The sequence below is a fragment of the Tripterygium wilfordii genome, chromosome 18, assembly GCF_013401445.1.
Source record: "Tripterygium wilfordii isolate XIE 37 chromosome 18, ASM1340144v1, whole genome shotgun sequence".
NCBI lineage: Eukaryota > Viridiplantae > Streptophyta > Magnoliopsida > Celastrales > Celastraceae > Tripterygium > Tripterygium wilfordii.
Genome location: NC_052249.1, coordinates 13038633 through 13060080, shown reverse-complemented (window position 1 = coordinate 13060080; position 21448 = coordinate 13038633). Strand labels below are relative to the sequence as shown.

The following is a 21448-nucleotide window of genomic DNA, read 5'->3' as shown; positions in this document are numbered from 1 at the left end:
ACATATTAAAATTGATAAAAACTAATTCAATAATATATAAATATTTCAATTTTAATATAATTTTTAAAACAAAAAATTATTGTTATGTATTATTATTTTTAAGAGGTTATGTATTGTTGTTTAATATTAACAATAGTGAAATGAATACTATTAGGGTTGTTGTTATATATTATTCATTACTATTAGGTTACGCATATTTCGAGTCCTATATCTAGTATCTACACCCCTGATTGGTTGGTTGGTGTAATATTTGTGCATGCATATGATGTGTGTGTGCCTGCTTTGATAATGAAATTAGAGCAATTGAACCATTGGTTGAGTGACAATGACTTTGCATGTGCCTGATTTCAGGTCATGGGTTCTAGTCTCACCTCCTCTTGAATATTTATAAGGAGGTGTGTGACCTTAGTCTGTCCCTGCGTGGGCTTGGTTTGTGCCTCTTGCGTGGGGCCTATTGACCCCTGTACTCACTTAGATTTGATCTGATGATGTCTCGTATATTGTATTTGTATTTGTACTAAAAAAAATAAAAAATAATAAAATTAGACAATTACTTCATTTCTATATTGTAATTGTTATTAATGTATCATACCATAGGACCACAGCGTAAGTTTGTGTGTGGGTGCATCTGGCGGGACCCATCTTACCTTCCGCCAACAGCAAGAGTGGGACCACTTTTGCGGGGATGCGTCTGATCGGAAATCTGATGACACCACACCACTCATTGTGAATGCTTTAGCCTTGGCCAGCACCCAGCTACACACAAACACACCCAATTTTGGACCACCCTGTCCCTGTTGTTTAATTTTTTCTACCCTTTATGAACCATGGTCATAGTGTGGTCCTACGTTTCATGACACGTACTGCAATTAAGACCATCTCTGTAATCTTCTTAATTACTTTTGTACAAATAAAATTACAAATTGGGCTGTTTGAGGAAAAAAAAAACCCATTATAGAGTAGTTGCGATTCAGACAAAACTTAGATAATAGATATTAATACCCAAAAGGCAAAAGCCCATTTATATCTGACACCTAGCCCAAAAGGATATCAATTTGTGGAGACTGAACAAGAAATGGGTGATCCAAATCATGAGGGCGAGGCCTTTCAACTCAACTACAGCAGGACCATGTACCCAGGTACGTACATAATAATATCATAAAGAAAGATAAGTAATCACATTTGTATAGGTAGCTTGTTAGCAAGCTTACCAACTGTTTTCATCATTGTCCGTTTTGCTTTGAGCCTTTACAAAAAGTGCTCCGTCTGATATCCATCTTCATATCCATTGTAGTCATAGTGTAATCTCTCCCCTGTTGCTAGCTATATTCCTATCAGCAATCAGCAACACCCGACATTCCCCATCTACATTGTATCTCACACATTTTAGGTTTTGCTTCTTCTTTCCCTCCCTGCACCAACATTCAACCAACATCATTCCTTTTATCAGATTGAACTCAAGAGTCTCTTTCAAAGTTACGATTGACACTAGTGAAACAGCATCGATATGACCATTTCTTTAAGCACTTCAACAATCAACACCATGCAAATCTCTACTCAATCATGCATGAGCTAGCAAACACATCCAAACAGCAATCTTCAATTCAAGATTATTTTTCATGGCTTTCTCTAAGGTAATTATTTTCATGGCTTTCTCTGAGGTAATTACACATTGGAATAAACAAGTTGTCTATGCAGAAAATATAAGTAGGGACTTACGGAGTGTGGTTGTTGATGCCATTAATGAAGCGAGCAATGTTACTACGCTTTTCAGGACAAATAACAAGGCTTTGTGAAGGATTAGCAGCTGTAAGGAGCGTCATCATGCTGTCCCCATTGTAGTCATCTTTGCGATTCCTCAAGAAATCAACATCTCCAATATATTCCGTTATTATTGTCAAATCCTTAATAAATCTGTCCGCCTCTCCTGTAAACCTATTTGAGTACAAAATTATTAATATTCTGGGAAGGTCAAGGGTTCAAATTTCTCTCAACAAATCTTGCATCGAAAACAAAACAAGTACCGATAAGAAAGATGTTTTGTCATACCCTTCTAGAGGGTCAAAGACAACCATCAATGGTGGACATTCCCCTCTCTCCATCATGCTTTTGCACAAATTTAAGGTGTCTAAGTCATCCTTTGGCAAAGCCTGCAATGTATTTTGTGCTGGATATTACTACCGAATCACAAAGTTAAATGTAGTACCATACATTCAATGAGGCTCCTAATAGACATCAAATATACTGACAATATCAACATAGCTAAACTGGAACTTCCAAAGTGTTTATTCAAGCAAGCTCAAAAAATAATTTCGAATCAAAACATGCATGATGCATTAAATATTTGTTTAATAGAAAACACCACTGTATGGTCCGTACCTCATAAAGTCTTATTAGAAGATATATGTTTGTAAACCGTCAAATGTACAGTAGGATAACCTACGTCATAGAGAGACTGTTTCCACAATTCCATGCTCTAAATGAACAATTGCAAAATCTTCCCTAATTTGAAACTATAATCGTTTAATAAAGCAACCTAACATTTCACTTACTAATAATAATTCTCAACAGCAAATAGGACCTGCAATGACCAAGTCTCAATGCCACTGCCATAGCTACTAACAGAAGAAATTGAAGTTCATCAACCAAAACATCCAATACAGCACCCTAATTATCTCTTCTAATTATTGATTTTTATACCCCAACATGAATAATCCATTTATAAAATTCGTAGTCCAATTTACCTGCATTCCACCCTTCTCAATAGCTGCAAGATTCACTGATCTTGGTGCCATACCAGGTCTCTAAGTTAGCTCATTGCTGAAGTCTGCTCCTGAAGCTGTCAATGCAGTTGCTAGTGATGCCATTTGTTGCAACCTTCTGTTAGAATCCTCACACGGATTGAATGACAACAATTTCCTCCTCTTCTTGGTTAGCAGCAACCTAACTCCCTGCTTTCTTTTTCTCTGGTTATCTGGAAACATAAAAAGTAAATAAATTAAAGCCCTTTGAAATACATGGTCACATGGATATATGATCATGAATATGAATAGAACTACGAAAATGAATCAAAAAAATTGAATTGCTCTTTACCTTGACTTGGTTGTGGAATGGAATCTGGGGACCTTTGAATCTGAAAGAAATCCATGATTTTTGTTTGCACAAGAGGGAAAACTGCACATATAAATAAGAATCTCCGGTGATTTAATTGAAGAAGTAATAATGTCTATTTGCTTTTGATATTGACTTTACAAATCAAACAGCATAAAACATTTATTTTACCCCAATTTCACAGATCCCAAACAGAAAACATTGAATCAAATTAGGACCAATAAGGGGGGAAAGGAGTCTATTTTATGGGATTGGCACAAAACCCAGAAATTAAATCATCATCAATACAGTAGATGCAATATATTAACATTTTTTTTAATATAAATGACCAATTCTGCATCAAATTTAGGGGGGAAAATCAAGGAAAGCCAATGAACGTACACTTGGGTTTCTTATTTTTTGCGCAACCGGGGCAGAACCAAGATCCTTTGGGCACGGAAACGACATTGGGTCTAAGGCAAACCATATGATACCCTATGTCACATTTGTCGCAGAGAAGCATCTCCTCCGGAGACTCCCCAGATCCGCATTCCTTGCAGTACCTGTCATCTTAATCGGACGTGTCCTCTTCTTTGAATGGAGAGCGCGAGGAAGGCTTGGCAGCTCGAGTTCTGCGACTGACGGCCATTGCCAGATCTTCAAAGCTTGAAGGAGAATGAGAGACAGAAGATGTAAAAGTGCAGCGAAACAGCCCCTCGCGGATTCTTTTGGCTTTTCGTTTGGCGGTTATAAGGATGTTGGCGCCAAGTCTTCTTCTCCCCTCGGCCCACATATCTTTTGGGATATGGAGAATTGTAGGCCCAAGATTGAGCCTGAAATCCATTTAGAATAGGCCCATTAAACAATTTAAAACAGTAAGGGACAAGCCCATGGGAACCTGTTAGTTTATGGTCTAGGCCCAGAAAGCTTCCATTAGAGTTTAGACTGCCATCTGCCTGGTGATTGGAATGCTCTTTCGCCATCCGACGGATTTCGATTCAAGCAGGATTTGGTGTATGTGTCCTCTACTTTCTGCTTTCATGGCTGTAATCCACCGTTCGACAGGGTAAGCTTTCGAAATTGAAGTTGCTGCTTTTTCCCTGATGAACGAAAGGAAAGGAAAGCGAATTCATTTGTTTTTCATATTGTTGAAATCATTGAGCTTTCGATTTCCTTAAAGAAGTGTCTTTTTTGCAAACAAACCTTGGAAACCTTTCAAAAAGCATTGGAAATCAAGTTGCAAAACCTAGAAGATTAAGTGAGACACACTGAGAAGTACTGGGCATTCCTCTGTCAAAAGTATGGTCCTTTAGATGCCTGGCTTTCCATCTGTATAAACATCTAGATATGTTCATTTGAGAAGTCGGTTTGCTGTTGTCTCTTTCCAGTTCATTGGAGTATTTTCATTTGCTAATGATTTGGGAGTTCCATGCAAGGTTTCATTAATTTAGCAATCAATGTAGCTTAATCTGAAAAGGAATTATATAGGCTCTTCAATGGTTGCTCTTAAATAATAATTAAACGAATAGGAAAATATGATCTTCTATACTTTTTCTGTAACACGAGACTAGGAGTCCTCATGAGGATGAACCTGGCCAGACTGTTAATCGCAGGCATTGCTCCACTTGTTTGTGTTAAAAGTTCCAGATGAAATTAGTGACAATTCATAAATCCCATGCGTTTGATTATCAAGCAAGTGTTGCCTAGATTGAGAGTGAAAATGATTGATAAACAACCTGCCATTTATGGGAACCTTCACAATTTCTTGTAGACTTCTTGTGGGGCAAATAAATTGCTCATGCAAAATATTACCTATACTTATTCTATATTGAAAGTCTACCTCACCAGTGGGTAACTTGTTACATTGCACTTCTGTTGGATCATTTCCTTGTTTGTGCTAAAGTGGCTCGCTTTCTCAAATTTGATGTTGATGCAGTAAAACATTTTACTTATTTATCCTGAATGTATTTATAAAGGAGGACAAAGTCAGATTCCGATGTTCTGTGGGAATTGGAAGGTACTAATGCCAGATTCTATATTTGTTAATGTTATTTATATCTTCTTTAGGAGCTTCAATGCAGTGATTGGTCACATAGTCATCTTACAGAAGAGCATAAAACTTATGCTGCTACAGCCTACAGATGCCTATTGCTTGCTCGAGATATTTGGTGTCTTCCAGGCAAAGGTTGCAAGAGAAGGGGTGTGTGGTCCCTAAAAGACAATTACATCTTCAATGTTTGAATTCCTGAAAACCTTTTTTTGACCACTTGATGCTATTTTTTCAGAAGTTGATTGCCTCCCGTGCTTGGTAAACATTCTTGTTAAAATGACTCCTTTGCTTGATAAAACAGCTTAAGGGAGATGCTTTGTCTTTACATATTGCAGGGAATCATTTGAACAGTGGCGGAGATAGGCGGGTGGAGTGGGGTCAAGTGACCCCACTCAATTTTTTTAAAAAAAAAAATTAATATATGTAATATTTTATTTGTTTTTTGTCAAATTGTAATATGTTTGTTTTTATGACTATGATTATTTGGGTTATTTTAACTAATATCATTTTGTCCTCTTAATAGGTTATTTTTGTATATAATTGTTTATCATTATAGAAAGTGCGACCCCAGTGACAATCCATCCCAACTCCGCCACTGCATTTGAAGATATTAATGGATTCCATTCCTCTAACCTTGGATTGAAAGGCGTTCTTTGGGAGCTTGATGTTGCTAGTAGACTTATTAACACTTGAATGATTAAAGCTCTGGATATTCTCCAGGCTGCTGTTTCTTCTGAATATTCTCAAAGAGTAGCTCAGGGAAAATATGGTGAATTTTTGTTGTTAAGAGAATCTGATAGAAAACCATGAAGTTCCAAAAGGAGGGGCAAGAAAAGGTCCCCCGTCGTCGCAAGTTGCAGAGAAAAGCAGTTAGACATTTCTGGTGACTGGCAAGGCCCTCCAACATGGGAGTCGTCCTTGGGGGTGATGGAAATCCTAGGTTTCTTTGTGATATGATGGTAATTGGTAAATTTGTATTTTAAATTTTTGTTTTTAGTTCTTAAAAATTATTTTCAAAAACAAAGCCTCAAAATAGTTTTTCAAACATGCCATTCTCCTGCACACTGTGGTCCACGGAAAAAATTTCCTGTTTCTTCCTCTGTTTTAGGAATATTCCTTGAAAATTTTCTCGCCAATGTGATGTAAAATTAATTCTACAATGTTCATTTTACTAGTTAAAGGATAAGCAAATATTTACTCTGATTGAAGACTTGGCAAAACATCTAAGGTGCGTGGAAATATATGCTGCAATTCTACGCTCAAAAAAGCCAGATTCGAGGTATCTTTCTTATATGGCTTGCCTTGGTTTTGCTGTGGAAACAATCCCAATCACTATATACAGACCTCTGTTGCATATAGGAAGTTCACAGATCAAGCATACAGGGAGAATATAGTGCTCTTGACCCGAGATGCCAAGCTATTGAGAGTTGAGATGCCAGTATGTGATAAAGAATCAAATATATAGGGTGAAAGAATGAACAACTAATTGATGTATTTCAGTTGTTTCTAGTGTGCAGGTTCAGTAAAAGCAGTTGTTTTTGCAATGTCATTAGTCTCTGAGAATTGGCACGTGTTGAATCATATGGATGTCTTTGATGGTAAGTATTGTGGATAAAACTCATTGAGAACTAAATTCTGAAATAGATTATTAATTGATTTGCCAGCAAAAATAAAATTACATTTATTGTGTAAGCAAGCTGGTATTATCATTGATATTGGTATCTTTTCTCTGAGCAATAATCTTTCATTTTCTGGTAATATATGATCTTTATAGTTATTGGTCAAACAAAGAGTTTGCAGCTAGAACTTTAAAAGGCTCGTAGTTTTGGCATTTTTCATGTTTGAGAAAGGATGAAAAGATGTATTGTGACATTTTTGTCTGTGCTGGATAGAGGGTAGCAGTAGTTTACAAGAATTGTGGTGCTACCATGCATCATAAATGAATATTGGAAAAAAAATAAGTTAACTCTTGGCGTTGCGCCACCAGGATTCCAATCTAATGACAGCAAGCATATGTCGTAAATGGATAATATTAGAGCACATGAGCACTTTGTGTGTTGCTGGCTCGTGAATGGTTTCCGTAATTAGATATTTAAGATGTGGCTCGTGAATGGTTTCCGTAATTAGATATTTAAGATGCTGCTCTTGTTCGACATCTTTGCTGCCTGAATGCTGTAATTGACCATGCAATTTAATGCCCCTTTTGGCTGTAGTGTTTAATTTTGTTTTTTAATGGCAATGAAGTATCATGTGAGAGTGGAATATTAGTTTCGGTACCATGGTCGGCTTCTCAATAGTGATGATTACTAGAAACATAAAACATTGTGGGGCGTCAAATTATGATTATGTCTTGCCGAAGAGAATTGAAAACTTCTCAAAGTTAGCTCAATCTTTTTGTTTAGGATCAGCTGATGTTGAGGAGCACCAAATGCAATGGGAGGTTTATTTGAAAGCCTCTGACAACTGAAGAGGCTGTTGAAGCTGCAAAGGGTTTCCAAAAATTCCTGACTGTTTGGTCAATAAGAACCTCGAGTTTTGGCAGTGCATGGACTGCAACCAACTATACTGTGAGGTAATTGCGTTTTTCCTCATATATCTTTTCATGTAAAAATACTATGAATCGCCAAAGGTGTTAAAAAAATTTAGGATTTTCTCTCTCGAAAACTCTCGAAAACTTCTGAAGTTTTTTTTTCAAGGCAAGGAAAGGAGGACGACGACGACGAGGCTCCTGTTTTTCCTCCTCCTCTGGCATAGATCTACCATTCTCTTGGATGAATTCGTTTTTTTTTCCCTTAAGTTTTTATGTTGAAAAAAAGAATGTTTTAGGATTTCATCACTACATTATCTCTCATGGAGGTGAAATTTGGATCTTCTCATATTCCTGTAGTTGATTCTTCATCACATCGATTCTTCTGATGTGTTTTAATTACACATATATGATGCATAGTGATGGAGGCTCCTAAATATGGTGCTTTATATTTGTTGTTTGATATGTCTAGATTCATCCCAGAATAATGTTTTATGTTGTTATCCTAGCGTTGTATGGTGTTTATTTGTTGAGTTTTAGTCTCTATTTTTCTTGGTTTTAATTTGTAATTTTTTAGATTGATATTGCGGTGTTAAGTTTAATTTTTTTTTTTTTTAAAAAGAAGTAATATGAAGAGTTGGAACGTGGATCACGCAGCCAACTCCTCGACTCGACAGCAAGATGAGAGGACTTGAGAGTTGAGACACTGAATGAAGCACGTGTGTGGGTCTGATGGGACCCATCTCTACGTCCTAAATATTCCCTCCCCCCTTCCCATGCCCACTAAGGTCACACGTTTCGCTATCTAACTCAACATTTGGCGGTTGATCCTTGTTCACACTTCCACTTGCTGACATTTCTCTCCAGCAGCCGCCACTTGGGGATCGATTTTATTCTCAAAACAAATCCTTCCATTATTCCTGTAAAATTGACAAACAGTACTTAAATATTATTACATTTTAACTAATGTCCATGCCTCCATGGCTTAGGGTTATGTTTGGTTTGGTTTGATTTATATCTCTCTAGTGCCAATTGCCAAAGAAAAAATTCCTCATTCTCTGGTCAGAAAAGAATCCATCAAAGTCCACAGTGCATACCCACAACAACGACAGCCTCTCAAACCAAAAGCAAAGCAGATTTGACTACTGACTCATGATAACATAATTTCTTATTAAATAATAATAAAACACCAAAAAAAAAATTAAATTTTTTTTTTGCATGTGCGGGGATACAGCAAATACACAAATAAAAGTACTGTTTGTAGTAATATTAGTCTTTAGACAATGAAAGATTTATCATAAAGACAAAAACACCCATTCTCTCTTTCCACATATAGTGGGAATTGGGTGACCAAGCACAACACCTTAACCCTTCAAAGTTCCAAGTGCACCATCTTGGCTTAAAACTGAGAAAAATAGGTGCTATTTAATTTCCTCTCCTTGAAGACTCTCCAATTCGCCTCTCTCTCTTCCATGTTCTTTCTTCCTCTTAATCAACGGATACTGCTCAGTGGACGCAGGCAATTGTTAAGAGACCCATGTCCTCTCTCTTCTCCCTTTCTTTTTCTCAGTTCTCTTGGGAATTCCCAGGCTAATTATTAGCGTTAATTTTTGCGGGTTTTTTCTCTTATTGATTGTATTAACCTAAAAAAGATTTTGCCTTTTTTTTTTTTTTTGCCTTGTTATGCTGCACCCACTAATCTTTGAATTTTTATGTTGTTGTCTTTCATTTTATGTTCTTGAAAGTACTGCACTTTTCCCTTTTTCCACCATCTGATGAAAAAAGAGCCAGGAAAAATAAAGTAGTTGATATAACTTTGTTTTTATTGCCTTTTGTGTGCGTTTGTTTGTACCCCTTCTAGTTTCTTTCTTTTATCTACTTTTGTTTTGATGATGATTGATGAAGTTTTCACGGGCTTTTTTTTTTTTCTCCCTCCTTCTTATCTCTATTTTAGTGTATTGGAGTGGTTAAATCCATGGAAGGTTCAAGTGGGGCAGCAGCAGAGAGAAGAGCAAGGCCTCAAAAGGATCAAGCTCTGAATTGTCCAAGGTGTAATTCAACTAACACCAAGTTCTGCTACTACAACAATTACAGTCTCTCTCAACCAAGATACTTCTGCAAGACTTGTAGAAGGTATTGGACTGAAGGTGGCTCTTTTAGAAATGTTCCTGTGGGAGGTGGTTCTAGAAAGAACAAGAGATCCTCATCTTCTTCTTCTTCTTCATCAAAGAATAAGGTTCCTGATCATCATGATCTGATGATGAATATCACCTCATCATCACCTGTTGGCTTCGCTCATCAAAACCCTAATATTAAGATCCATCATCAAGCCCAAGATCTTAACCTAGCTTACCCACCACTACTACTTCATGAGGTACCTCAAAACCCTAGTTCTACTAGTACAACATCTCAACATCATGGCCAGCAACATCTCTCAGCAATGGAATTTCTCAAGACGGGAATAGCTAATTCAAGAGGATTGATGAGTTCCTTCATGTCCATTCCTGTTTCAGCTGATTCAAATAACACCATGTACTCAACTACAGCTGGGTTCTCCTTGCCAGACTACAAACCAACAACCCTCAATTTCTCCTTGGAAGCATTTCAAAGTGATGGGTATAATGGAACTAGTACGAATATTACTGCTCTTCAAGAGACTAGCACTAGTACTGCAAGGCTTTTGTTTCCAATGGAGGATATGAAGCAGATTCCAAACCGTACTAGTGCTACTCCTACTACTAGTACTCAATTTGAGCAGAATAGAGGCCAAGGAGATTCAACAGGGTACTGGCAAGGAATGTTTAGTGGTGGATGGTAACAAAAGAGAGTGATATTAATTGATGATTATTATTTACATCCCATTTTTTATTAACTACACCCTATTAACCTTTTAAAAACACATTATAATGGGGTGTACTTAATAAAAAATGAGATACAAATAATGTTCATCATATTAATTTCTCTTTTCGTCTTGTCATATTTAAAATAATACTATCTGATGGTCAATGTGGTGTTCTTGAAGCCTGAAGCTTATTTTAGGTTGGCTTCTTCAAATGGGTGTCGCAAGAAATGAAGATCCATGTTTAAAGAGTAGGAGAGAAACAGTCACTTTAAGGCTTGCACCATGACTTAGTAGCTATAGCTAGTACTTAGACCTTAGTAGTTAGAGATATGTTAGCTCAGATATGTCATACACTCATATGTGAGGGCACTTGTAATGGTGTAAGTGTTAATATCCCCAATAAAATATATCTTTCAATACAGTCACATCATCAAAACATAAATTTCTATGCACTTTCTCTTCCCACTCAACATGGAGGCCAACGACATTCCATTCCTCCATATTATCCACAATAAAACTACACCAAATACCAATACATCCACGTCAGCAAAACGCTTCTCTCAATACAACCACATAAGCAAACATGTTTCACAATACAGTCACATCAGTAAAAGACAATATCTTTATTGACCCAATAACACTTTACCATTAAAAGTGTCTTCTGAAGAGTTTGATGAACAAATTGACTATTGTTACAATTTTTTTTTTTTTTTTACTTTGGAATATTATATATATCAAGTACTGGGATTTGTGGGTTTTGATAAGGTTGATATTATACAAATGACTGGATTTGTTTTATATTTTTTCATTCAGTTGGTAGGATGATGGCTGTCAATACTTTACAGCAAAAACCTTTACTTTTGTTTTCATTTTCTTTTTTGCTGCTTTTTCTGCTTTGCTAACAAGTCCGAATTGTCAGGTCCTTTCGACACCACCTGGGTCTTTGAGAGGTTCTTTTGGTCATTAAAAAGCAATCTTTCATTAAAAAAAAAGAAGCAACCTTTCATTGGGCAGTTACCATCTATTGGGAGAACCCACCCATTAGGCAGTATCTTCACATGCAAGCCTAATGTACGTATAAGACTCAAGACTATATATATAGAGTCCCCGGAAATTAATTTCTTAAAATTGAAAAATTAAACGTGCCTACTATTTGGCCGATGCACTAAGCTTTAGCATCCCACTTTATAGATAACTCAATTCAGATTTAAAAAGAGAAAAAAAAATTCTTATTTTTATCTCCACATTCCTTATGTTACATATGTTGAAAGTTGAAAGACAAAGAAGCTGTAACCAGAATTGGTTTTTTCCTTCCTCTTGATTGGTAGAGAGAACCCACAAACATTCCCCCTAGGTGATCGTGCTAAATATATAAAAGAAATAATAATCTTTCCCACTCAAGAAATCCTCCATATAAATGATATTTTTTTTATGGTTATCCTCCAATATAATATTTTATATATTAAACATATTGACCCTTGGGCCTATTTATTCATACGTTGTATTATTTTGTTATATAATGTCCAAGGTGTTCACCACTAGCTAGATTATGTATATATATATAGGGTGTCTTGTATATTAAAGCCGTGAATGGTGAATGATGGCGCACCACCACAACATGCAGGTGCAGGTCCCTTTCTTTCTTGCTATAATTAAACTTAATTGTGAAGTCTATTGGCTTCTTTTCCTTTATGTTAATATAAGTTTGTTAATCGAGGGTGGCCTAAAAGCTTTTAAAGACTAGGACTAGTGTCGGTCGTGATTAGGGTTTGTTTCTTTCCTTGATCAGATTGTAATACATAAAATGGGGTAACCTATCCTATTTTATGGTAACAGCTTGATATGTGACCTGTGCCTAGCCATAACAACATGTCATTGTTATTACAAAGCCAAGCATCATCGATCTATGTACTCAATAATATCAAGTAGAACCTAGCTCTATGAAATGAAATGAAAGTTTTAATTAATTATGATGAAGAAGATCGAGTAGTGTAGCTGTCTAGAGCAGGGAAGCTAGCACCTACCTAATAAAATATGAAATAGATTGGAGATCTCGTTGATTTGTTGTCGCCAGTGATTAAAAATTTCATAAAGTAAAGATGGAATCTTTGATCTTCATCACGTAAAGGCAACTGAGTAATGCGGTGTAGATTGGATTATAATAAAGAATTAACCCATTAGTTTATGGATGAGAAGGTCATTATTCCTTGCTTGAGTTGGGAAATTTGAACCTAATTAACTCAATCAAGAATCATTAGCTATATATCAAAGCATTGAACTTGATGGGGAAAAAGGAAAAAGGTATTAGAATCATGAAATCTTGACTATACCTTGCTGTTCGTTCATATATAGCATGCAATCTAGACCGAGTGAGAGTCCACAGGAAGTCCAACTCCAACAGATCGAGCGCGAGAGAGGGAGAGGGTGTTTTAGATGACTCGATCGGCTGGCGAATATGATGGTCGGTATTACCAGATCAGTCCAAGTCCAACAAGTGAAAATGAAACGAGGTGGCCGGATCATTTGCCTGTGACTCTCACTCACGTGCACCGTCAATTACTGGGCCCTATTGCACTTCATTTAGCAAAGGAAAGGAAATCATCAGAATCAGACTATATATTTTGATTAAAAAATAATTGTTGAAAATTTCATAATATATAATTCAGAGAGAAGAAGTTGACTATCTATTTAGATTTGTTTATGGGAAAAATCAACCCAGCTTGTTGAGCTGATAAGCTTTGTGAGCTGACTGGATTCATTTCACGAAAGCGTATTGATCTAAATCAGATTTCATCTCATCTGAATTGCAAGGCTTGAATTTATGATTCTTCATCTGTCACATAATCAGTACTAGTAAACTTGCTGGGAAAAACTATAGTAAGGATGGATTTAACCCCCTCTGATCAATGAAATATATTACAATGCAAGGGTTCCTTGAATTTTCAAATGTAATTAATTAAGATAAAAACATAAATTTTCTTATTTGTTGCAGCAAAGGGAAGCTAGCAAACATCAGAGTCCCTCCCTCCCTGTCTATGAACAAAACAGAAAGAAAGGAATTCTTGGAGATAGAGAAGATCACTTGAATCATGTATTCATGTCTCGAGAGAAGATTTTTAGTTTTTCTTTGTCCCGTCTTTAGATAGATAGATCAGATCAGTGGGATTAACATTTTTAGTCAGTTTAAAAGTATTTGTTAATTAGAAATATGACAGTCACATAAAAAAGGGAAAAAAAATTCCAGCCAATTTTTCATTTTCCAGACAAACTAAACAATTTATACAATTTCATTATATATATATATATGTCGAAATTCTTCAAAATAATATATAAAACAAAGTCACAAATGTATTCCTATTATTTATATGCTTTTTTTTTTACTTTTTAGAATGTTTTTTTAACAAGGGATTATTGGATTAAAGAAATAAAAATATGGGAAACACATCGCAGACAAAATCCCTCTCCGTCGAATTGTTTTTTTCTTCAACCTATTCTCGCGGAGGCATAAGCCGTCCAAAATATCTCTTCCACCGTCTCTCTAGATATGGCGGATGCCTATTGGAGGTATAATGACGCACGTCAACACCAGCAGCCGCCTACACCGCAGTCCATCCCTACTCTCGTCGGAAAACGCCCTCGGACCGATTATGGTAGGTTTCACTTCCTCAGATTTCCTCTCTGACCATTTCGGCCTCAATTGGCTCATCAAGCTGCACCGTTTTCCTCATTCGTAGCGAAAATTAGGTTTGCTGCTTGTTATTTCGTGTGTGCTTTTTTTTTGAGCTCCACGATTTGCTGTTTAGGTTAATAAGGAACTGATGGGTGAGAAACGAAACCAAATTCTGAACGTTGTGTTTTTTTATTATTATTTGTTTATCTCATTAGGGTTTACTTTTTGGGGTTTTTTTTTTTTTTTTTTTTTTTTTTTTGCCTTCGGTTAAGTTGGTTAAGCAGGTGTTAGCGAGCTCCTTTTGATATTTCCTATTTTTGTTCACCTCTCGTCCTACTTTGTTTTAGGCTTTAGCAGCCAAAGGGAAATCTGTGGGAAATTGAGAGATGTGTTCCTTTTTTCTTTAAATTCTATTGATGCATCTATGTTTTTCTTTTGTGAGAGAAAATATTATTTAGAACTCATACCAGTATCTTTCTAAGAAAATGTCACGTCTTACTGAAGAGTGAAGAACTGATATTTTTTAGCTTATTGAAGTGTTATTTCAAATATTTGACATATGGTAACTTAAATCACTTGAATGTTCGTGTAATTGATATGCTAGTTGATGACAAACACGGTATTAGTTCAACTTTTCTGGAAGTATACAGCAGTAGGAGAATATTGGCTTTAGTTGTGGCTCCTTTCGTTGATTGGACTCATTAATTTGTGCGTGTTTGTGTGTATAACCTTTATTGCTCGTATATATGAAAGCATGCAAAAAATTGTTACTTGCGTGGTTTAATAAATTATGGGATTAAGGTATTGACCGTTACGTTCACTAGTGATGGTTGATCTTAGAATCAAATGAAGTTCTCCATAGACCTCTGATGATGTTCAAAATTGTGGCACTGTTAGTTCCTAATCTACGAGGTGGACCTCGGGTAATTTTGTTCCTTGACTACATAGGTATGCTTTTCAATTTTGGCTTCAGATTATTATTAGTTATTAATGGATAGTTGATTAAGCAGCTACGACAATAACTCCTCCAGACTTCCACAATGGAGGCGGAATTGGGGAAAGGCTGGATGTACACAACTACACATTGTTACTTTTGTGGTGCTGAGAGGTTGTTTCAGGATTTGTACATATGACCTCCAGGTTGCAGAGAAGTAACCTTACCACTAGGCCAAGGGATTGCATTTTGGTTAAAAAAATAGCTGTCAAGTTGGAATAAGAGTCATGACACATGTAGTTTTCTTTTTCTTTTTTCTAGGAGATTAGAATATGTTATTTTGGGCCTGAATCATTGTCTTTCCTGTATCCTTGCCATGAAAAAAGTAACGAAATCGGTGCATCTTTGCTGAGTTTCATAGGAATTATGTACAAAACTATTTTCCCCCTTCGTATATGCACTTTGAATGTTGATACTCATTAATATTCGCCATCTTATAATTGTTTGACTTTGAGATTCATGATTTTTTCAAGAATGAACCTTTGATCTAGACTCTAGTGATAAAGTTGCTTCACCGCAACCTAGAGGTCATGATTTAAATTCCTGGAAACTCCTCTGCGGGGATATGGCAGTGTACATCTTGCTTTTTTTTTTTCCCCAACCTCCTCTACTAAGGGAGCCTTTTGCACGGGAGTTACCTTCTTTTTTTTTTTTTTTTTTTTTCCCTTGTACTTGAAACATGGACTAGGACATCAAATATTGTTGTCAAGGTTGACCAATAAACATATTATATTCTCTGCATAGCTGCCTGTGCAGCGAGATAGTATCACCTAACCTTATTAGTCTCATGTGGTAGTTTACAATGAATGTGGCTAGTGGATATCTGAAGAGTTGAATGATTTACTAGGGTAGTCATGATAAACAAATTACTGTTCTTGTGGTTGCTTTAGACTCTCATAGTCTGATTTCCCCTTTATACTTGTTTTCTATTCATTAGATTACCTGTTCAACTTGTCACTTTCCTTTTATTCTTCCTACTTTGCTGCCATATTATTGAGTCACATGCTTAATTTTGTAGATGTCCCTAGTGGTCACGAGCTGCCCAACTATTATCCTCGTAATGATGATAGGGGAGCTCTAAGTAGAGACACTGAAGCCATTGGAGCATCCTATGACCGTTATCTTCGCAGCACGGTACTCGAGAAATCTTCAATTGCCTTGCCAATTTTTTTTTCACTCTATATTGATCATCAGTAATTTGTTAATTAACCGAACCAGCCTGTTCAATCATATGGTGGGGGACACTCTGCCAGGCTCATAAGTGGAGGGGTAGCAGGCCGCCCCATTGATGACCGGCGTAAGATGGGTGTTGAGCCTATTGACCGTGGGCTTACTGTAAAGGACAGGAGCCTGGGATTTGGAAGGTCTGAGGTCTCCCTTCCACCTGATGCTTCAAGTACACTCTTTGTGGAGGGCTTGCCTTCTAACTGTACACAGAGAGAAGTATCTCGTATCCTTCCTCCGGCTTTTCCATACTTAATCCTGTTATTTCTTGCATTCTTCTCCTTCTAGGATTGTTCCTTCACTTCAGTAAACAGATATATTTCGCCCTTTTGTTGGCTACAAGGAAGTGAGACTTGTGAACAAGGAATCAAGACATGTATGTTTTCTTATGCATACGCTAAGTGTAAAGTGAACAATTAATATTTGCTAAATTAATGGATTCATTTTTATTAATTTGCGCAGCATGGGGGAGAGCCACTAGTACTTTGCTTTGTAGATTTCTTGAGTCCAGCTCATGCAGCCACTGCCATGGATGCATTGCAAGGTTTGCTTGACACATTTTCCTTTAAACATTTGGTTTCATACTCTTTCAGCTGTGCTTGTGGATTCCTACTGCTATATGATTTCGTATCCTCTATTTTTCTCTTCCTTTAAAGGCATAATGACATAGTGCGCATTCTTGCTCAACACTGAAATGGCATGCTGTTAAAGGGATGAAGTCTCTGGAAAAATGAACCATTTACTGAGAGTAGTATGTGTGAGGTCAAACTGTTTAAGGACCACAATGTTTTAGGTTAAATAATGATACATCATGATAAGGATATTGTTACCTTACTGACAGGACCTTTGGCTTTTAAGTGCACTTTACATTGTCCCTGAAGAATTTTGCATTCCATTTCCAATATTATGGCATTTTCTTTCCTTTTCCTCCCCCTTTGTTCTTTGGGTGGGTGGGGCTAGGTTGGCAAGTTGATCGCAGTACGGGGCATTTATTGTCATTTTTTTTCATAAGTATCATGATTAGTGTTAATTTCATGCAAGTCAAATCAAACGAATCATTCCGTAATGGAAATTTCTATTTGAAAGAAGGAAATTTCGAAAAATAATTGGGTAAACATATTGAGACAGTTTCCACCCGGTGTTCATTTGTCGTACATTTGTGCCCAAGCGAGTACAGTAGTATACAAATAATAATAATAAGAAGAAAAGAAACAATGCCTTATGCACAAGGCTTCCTTAGTTAAGCTGGGATTCGGAAAGGTTAGATGTATGCAGTTTTGCCTCCCACATTACCGAGCAGCCATCTCTGTAGGTTGCAATACAACAATGGTGGTGTAAGGATATTATCTAAAGGTGGTAAAAGGCGTGGATTGCTGTACAATTGGTATTCCATGTGATGGTCATGCTATTGAGTAATTCTCTTATTGTTTCACGTTAAAGAAAGTAGCTTTCTTATTCATAAAAAAAGAAAGGAAAGTATCTTTCATTTGTCAATTACCGCAATATATAATAACTAGGTAGACAGAGGCAGCTTAGATATTCCACGTAGATCATTAAACTATTTACTTGCTGACGTAAGGAGTCTAACTTTTAGAGGTTCCTTTGCATTCTCAGTTTTCGAATATCTTTGTTTGAATTGTTTATAGCCTTGAAAATGAGTACTAAAAATTTAAAATCACTTTTTTTTAAAAAAAAAAATAGAACAATGAAAATCTTCAGATTGCTGTAGAAGAATAAACAGGTTTCCTAATGCCAATATTCTCCAAGAGTTCCTTATGTTGACAGCTGATGCGGTTAAAGGGTTGCTAACTTTGGTGCTTCTAGTATCCCATGTTACTTTTGAACGTTTTTGAAGGGGCTTCTTCTAGTGGAAGGGTTAACATTGTTTTCCCTGTTATTTTCAAATACTCGATCTTCGAAGTTACTGGTTTATAACATTGGGATACCAAATCGGCTATCTTGTCTGCAATTTTGATCAACTTGAATATACTTTCCGCGACTGTTTAACCCGACTTACTGTCTGAAACCTATTTTGCTCCAGTAGGTCTTGGCAATTGGCATATATCAGACCACCTGTCATACTGTGTAGGTGAATGCCTTACTTGTCTGTTTTGGTAACTGCACCTCTGGAATCCCATGAGAATTTGTTCAAAGTCTTAATCTCGTTTCTTGCCTTCCGTTCCCCTTTTCCCTCCTCTTAAATGGCTGTCCTTTTAACAGTAAATTTAAGGTACAAAGAAAAGCCTTGTGGCAAGCCATATTTTTGGAAGGAGCAGACACTATTCTTTCATTCCTCTTTCAGTGAGCTCTTTTTTGAGCTTACAAAATAAGTGTGCGTCTACACTTCACAACTTCGGTGCCCTGGAGAGTGATTATAGGCATTTTTCTTGTGTCTTTCAAGTTTTTGTATTTGGGGTGATAATTGCACCTCTTATATCATCTTTCTGCTGATCCTGATTCGCCATTGTACGAGTGGTAATTGTGCGCGGAAATAGCTAAGCTTGATTTTGCAGGTTACAAATTTGATGAGCATGACCATGACCATGACTCGGTCCACCTAAGGTTGCAATTTGCTCGCTATCCTGGTGCAAGGTCAGGTGGCGGGCATCGGGGCAAGCGTTGAATTATGTGATCTTCAGGTGATTAAGGCTTTCCCATTATCCGCATAGCTCTTGTTATTATTGGGCGTAGGTGTTGTCGTAGAAAATTTTGTATGAAACGACGCGTTCGCTAAATCGTGGAACGACATTTCTCTGTAGGATTTGCGCAAATCAGGAGTTTATGATAATGAGGGACAATACAACGTCGCCATTTCGAGAATTACATTTGACGCTTTTGTTAGCACAAAGTTAAATCTGTAGTTCCCTATAATTGTGCACCCATTGCGAGAGATTAGAGCGCGTGCTCGTCCTTAGAAAGCTTTCAATTATGTTTTTTTTTTTCCTTTAAAATAATTTATACTATCTTAATGCATCTCATAAGAAGTTGCTTATTTCTCGTTGAGGATGGTGGAGACTTGTTTGTATTTGTCAGTGCTCTGCTATGGGAATTAGTTTCTGAAGTTTATATCAGGGACAAAAACACAGTTCATCCTGAGCGGAGTTAAGCGTTAAACGTCTATTATGGTGAGTTAAACGCTAAATGTCTATAATTGTGGAGTTGAACGCTAAACGTCTATAATCGTGGAGTTAAATGCTAAACGTATATTGTTGGGCTGTTCAGTCCTTATTGTCTTCTAGATGTCATGGTAATATAAATTATTGTTATTTACTTATTTTCCATTTTCTTGGAATCAAATTGTGATTAGGCTTCAAGAGGTGAACCAGGCATTTCCGTTCATGAGGCTTTAGTGGTTTGGATTTGGTTACCATTCCATTCATATTAGGGCGAGTCTTAAGAGGCTCGCTTTGGCAACTGCCAACAGTTAACTCAATTTCATATCTTGGGCAAGCGGCTTTGTACTTTTTTTGTTAAATAAGTTATCCGGGTTGATGATCGATTATTTATGTTCCTATCTTGCTAGTTGAAGATTGATAATATGATATGACATGTTTTATATGAGATTGCTTTCTTAGATTGTACATGATTCTACACGAATGATGTCATAGTGATATAAATTATTGTTATTTTCCACTTTCTTGGAATCAAATCGTGATTAAGCTTCAAAGGGTGAACTAGGCATTTACGTTCATGAGGCTTTAGTGGTTTGGATTTGGGTTAACCATTTGCATTCACATTAGGGCAAGTCTTAAGAGGCTTGCTTTGGCAACCGGCCAACAGTTACTCAATTTCATATCTTGGGCAAGCAGCTTTGTATTTTTCTTGTTAAACTTGTTATCTGCGTCCATTATCGAGTATCTATGTTCCTATCTTGCTAGTTGAAGATTGATAGTATGACATGTTTTATATAAGATTGCATTAGGCAGTATTGTTATCAATATAGCAGTGGTTAGAAGTGGAAGGCATTCTTGCATCAAGATCTGCATGGCAGCTCTCTCCCCAGCCCACTGTGTGGATAGGGATCTGAACTGTTTCTTATGCGCCATTTCTTGTAGACACCATGGTATCGTGACTGCAGTGCATCAAGTCCTAACCTAGGTATGTTTTGACTAGGTATTTTTTTGTTTGTGTTTTAACTAGGATAAGCTCTCTATGTCAAAAGACCGGATCATTTTCGCACTGTGCTGATTGACTGAGTTTCTGAAACTGGTGTTTTTATGGATTGATGGTCTTAATTGCTTAATAGGTGCCAAATTTGAGATGTGCAAGGGCGCAAATTTTGCTGTTTGTTTCATCGTAGGCACTCTCTCGACATCTCATTTTGATATTTGTGGCATCAAGATACTCACCAGAACTAGTTTGATTGGATTATCCTTGCAGGAATTTTTTGTGAAAGGATATTGTTGGTTTTTATATCTTTAAACTACGACTAAACATTATATATGATTGAAAATGTATATCCTGTGTTTGAAACCTTTGCTTAATGTGCTTTCTACTTTCTAGGAAGTATAAACTTTGGAGATTTAGCGGCAGTTGAGAATTCATACGCCAAATTGGACTGAATTTTTAAACACTCGGGAGTTTATTTGTCAGGTTTTGGTAGGTATGTACTCTGTAGGCATATAGCATATTTTGCTTCTGTAGGCGTTTGTGTTCCTCTGCGTGGTGTTGGTGTATGCTGGGTCAACGACGTAACCGCGTCTTGGTCAAATTTGTTGGTATTATGACTGATTTCACGCGCTGGGGAATGAGTTTTATAAGTAGTGCACCCGTCGGAAGAAAATGCATAGGTAACTTTCCCTTTCAGTGATAGAGTGGATGCTACAGTGGGTGAGGCGACAGCGTTACGGTTAGGAGTTCAAAGATGTTTAGAACTTCAGGTGTATGATGTACAGTTTGAGGGAGATGCTTTGATTGTCGTTAATGCAATTGATCGACCTGAGTTGGTTTCTAATTGGGCTATTGAAAATTTGATTGAAGACATGCGTATTAAATTGAATGGCATCCAAAACTGGAGTATTGTGAAGATTAGTAGGCAACAAAATGCCTGG

The 21448-nt window shown here is 36.8% G+C and overlaps 3 protein-coding genes and 1 pseudogene across 12 annotated transcripts; 3 read left to right on the top strand and 1 right to left on the bottom strand.

The window, feature by feature from the left end:
• Positions 1-945: 945 nt before the first annotated feature.
• LOC119984688 lies at positions 946-3801 on the bottom strand (annotated as a pseudogene).
• Positions 3802-4029: 228 nt separating this feature from the next.
• On the top strand, positions 4030-10760 carry LOC119984333 (dof zinc finger protein DOF4.6-like). Of its 5 annotated transcripts, XM_038828226.1 has the most exons (4): positions 4030-4156; positions 5158-5290; positions 7543-7712; positions 9622-10760. In XM_038828226.1, exons 3-4 carry the CDS (start codon positions 7686-7688, stop codon positions 10483-10485), a joined length of 891 nt encoding a protein of 296 aa, XP_038684154.1. In that variant the 5' UTR covers positions 4030-4156; positions 5158-5290; positions 7543-7685; the 3' UTR covers positions 10486-10760. The 5 variants fall into 5 exon arrangements, 4 of the variants coding, with proteins under 4 accessions (XP_038684154.1, XP_038684155.1, XP_038684156.1 ...); XR_005464855.1 differs by lacking the exons at positions 7543-7712; positions 9622-10760 and adding an exon at positions 5476-5488 and having other exon boundaries at positions 5158-5398; XM_038828227.1 differs by lacking the exon at positions 5158-5290 and having other exon boundaries at positions 4058-4156.
• LOC119984334 lies at positions 5746-6935 on the top strand. Of its 3 annotated transcripts, none has more exons than XM_038828233.1 (4): positions 5746-6099; positions 6316-6419; positions 6500-6578; positions 6658-6935. In XM_038828233.1, exons 1-4 carry the CDS (start codon positions 6046-6048, stop codon positions 6664-6666), a joined length of 246 nt encoding a protein of 81 aa, XP_038684161.1. In that variant the 5' UTR covers positions 5746-6045; the 3' UTR covers positions 6667-6935. The 3 variants fall into 3 exon arrangements, with proteins under 3 accessions (XP_038684161.1, XP_038684160.1, XP_038684159.1); XM_038828232.1 differs by having other exon boundaries at positions 6641-6934; XM_038828231.1 differs by having other exon boundaries at positions 6651-6932.
• Positions 10761-13930: 3170 nt separating the features above from the next.
• Positions 13931-20970, top strand: LOC119984750 (nuclear speckle RNA-binding protein A-like). 4 transcript variants are annotated; one of them, XM_038828851.1, is made up of 7 exons: positions 13931-14159; positions 16192-16307; positions 16392-16623; positions 16712-16773; positions 16860-16941; positions 20453-20495; positions 20644-20970. In XM_038828851.1, the coding sequence occupies exons 1-6, from the start codon at positions 14054-14056 to the stop codon at positions 20467-20469; spliced, it is 615 nt and encodes a 204-aa protein (XP_038684779.1). In that variant the 5' UTR covers positions 13931-14053; the 3' UTR covers positions 20470-20495; positions 20644-20970. The 4 variants fall into 4 exon arrangements, with proteins under 4 accessions (XP_038684779.1, XP_038684778.1, XP_038684781.1 ...); XM_038828850.1 differs by lacking the exons at positions 20453-20495; positions 20644-20970 and adding exons at positions 18911-19036; positions 19157-19621; XM_038828853.1 differs by lacking the exon at positions 20453-20495 and having other exon boundaries at positions 20538-20970.
• The last annotated feature ends 478 nt before the right edge of the window (positions 20971-21448 follow it).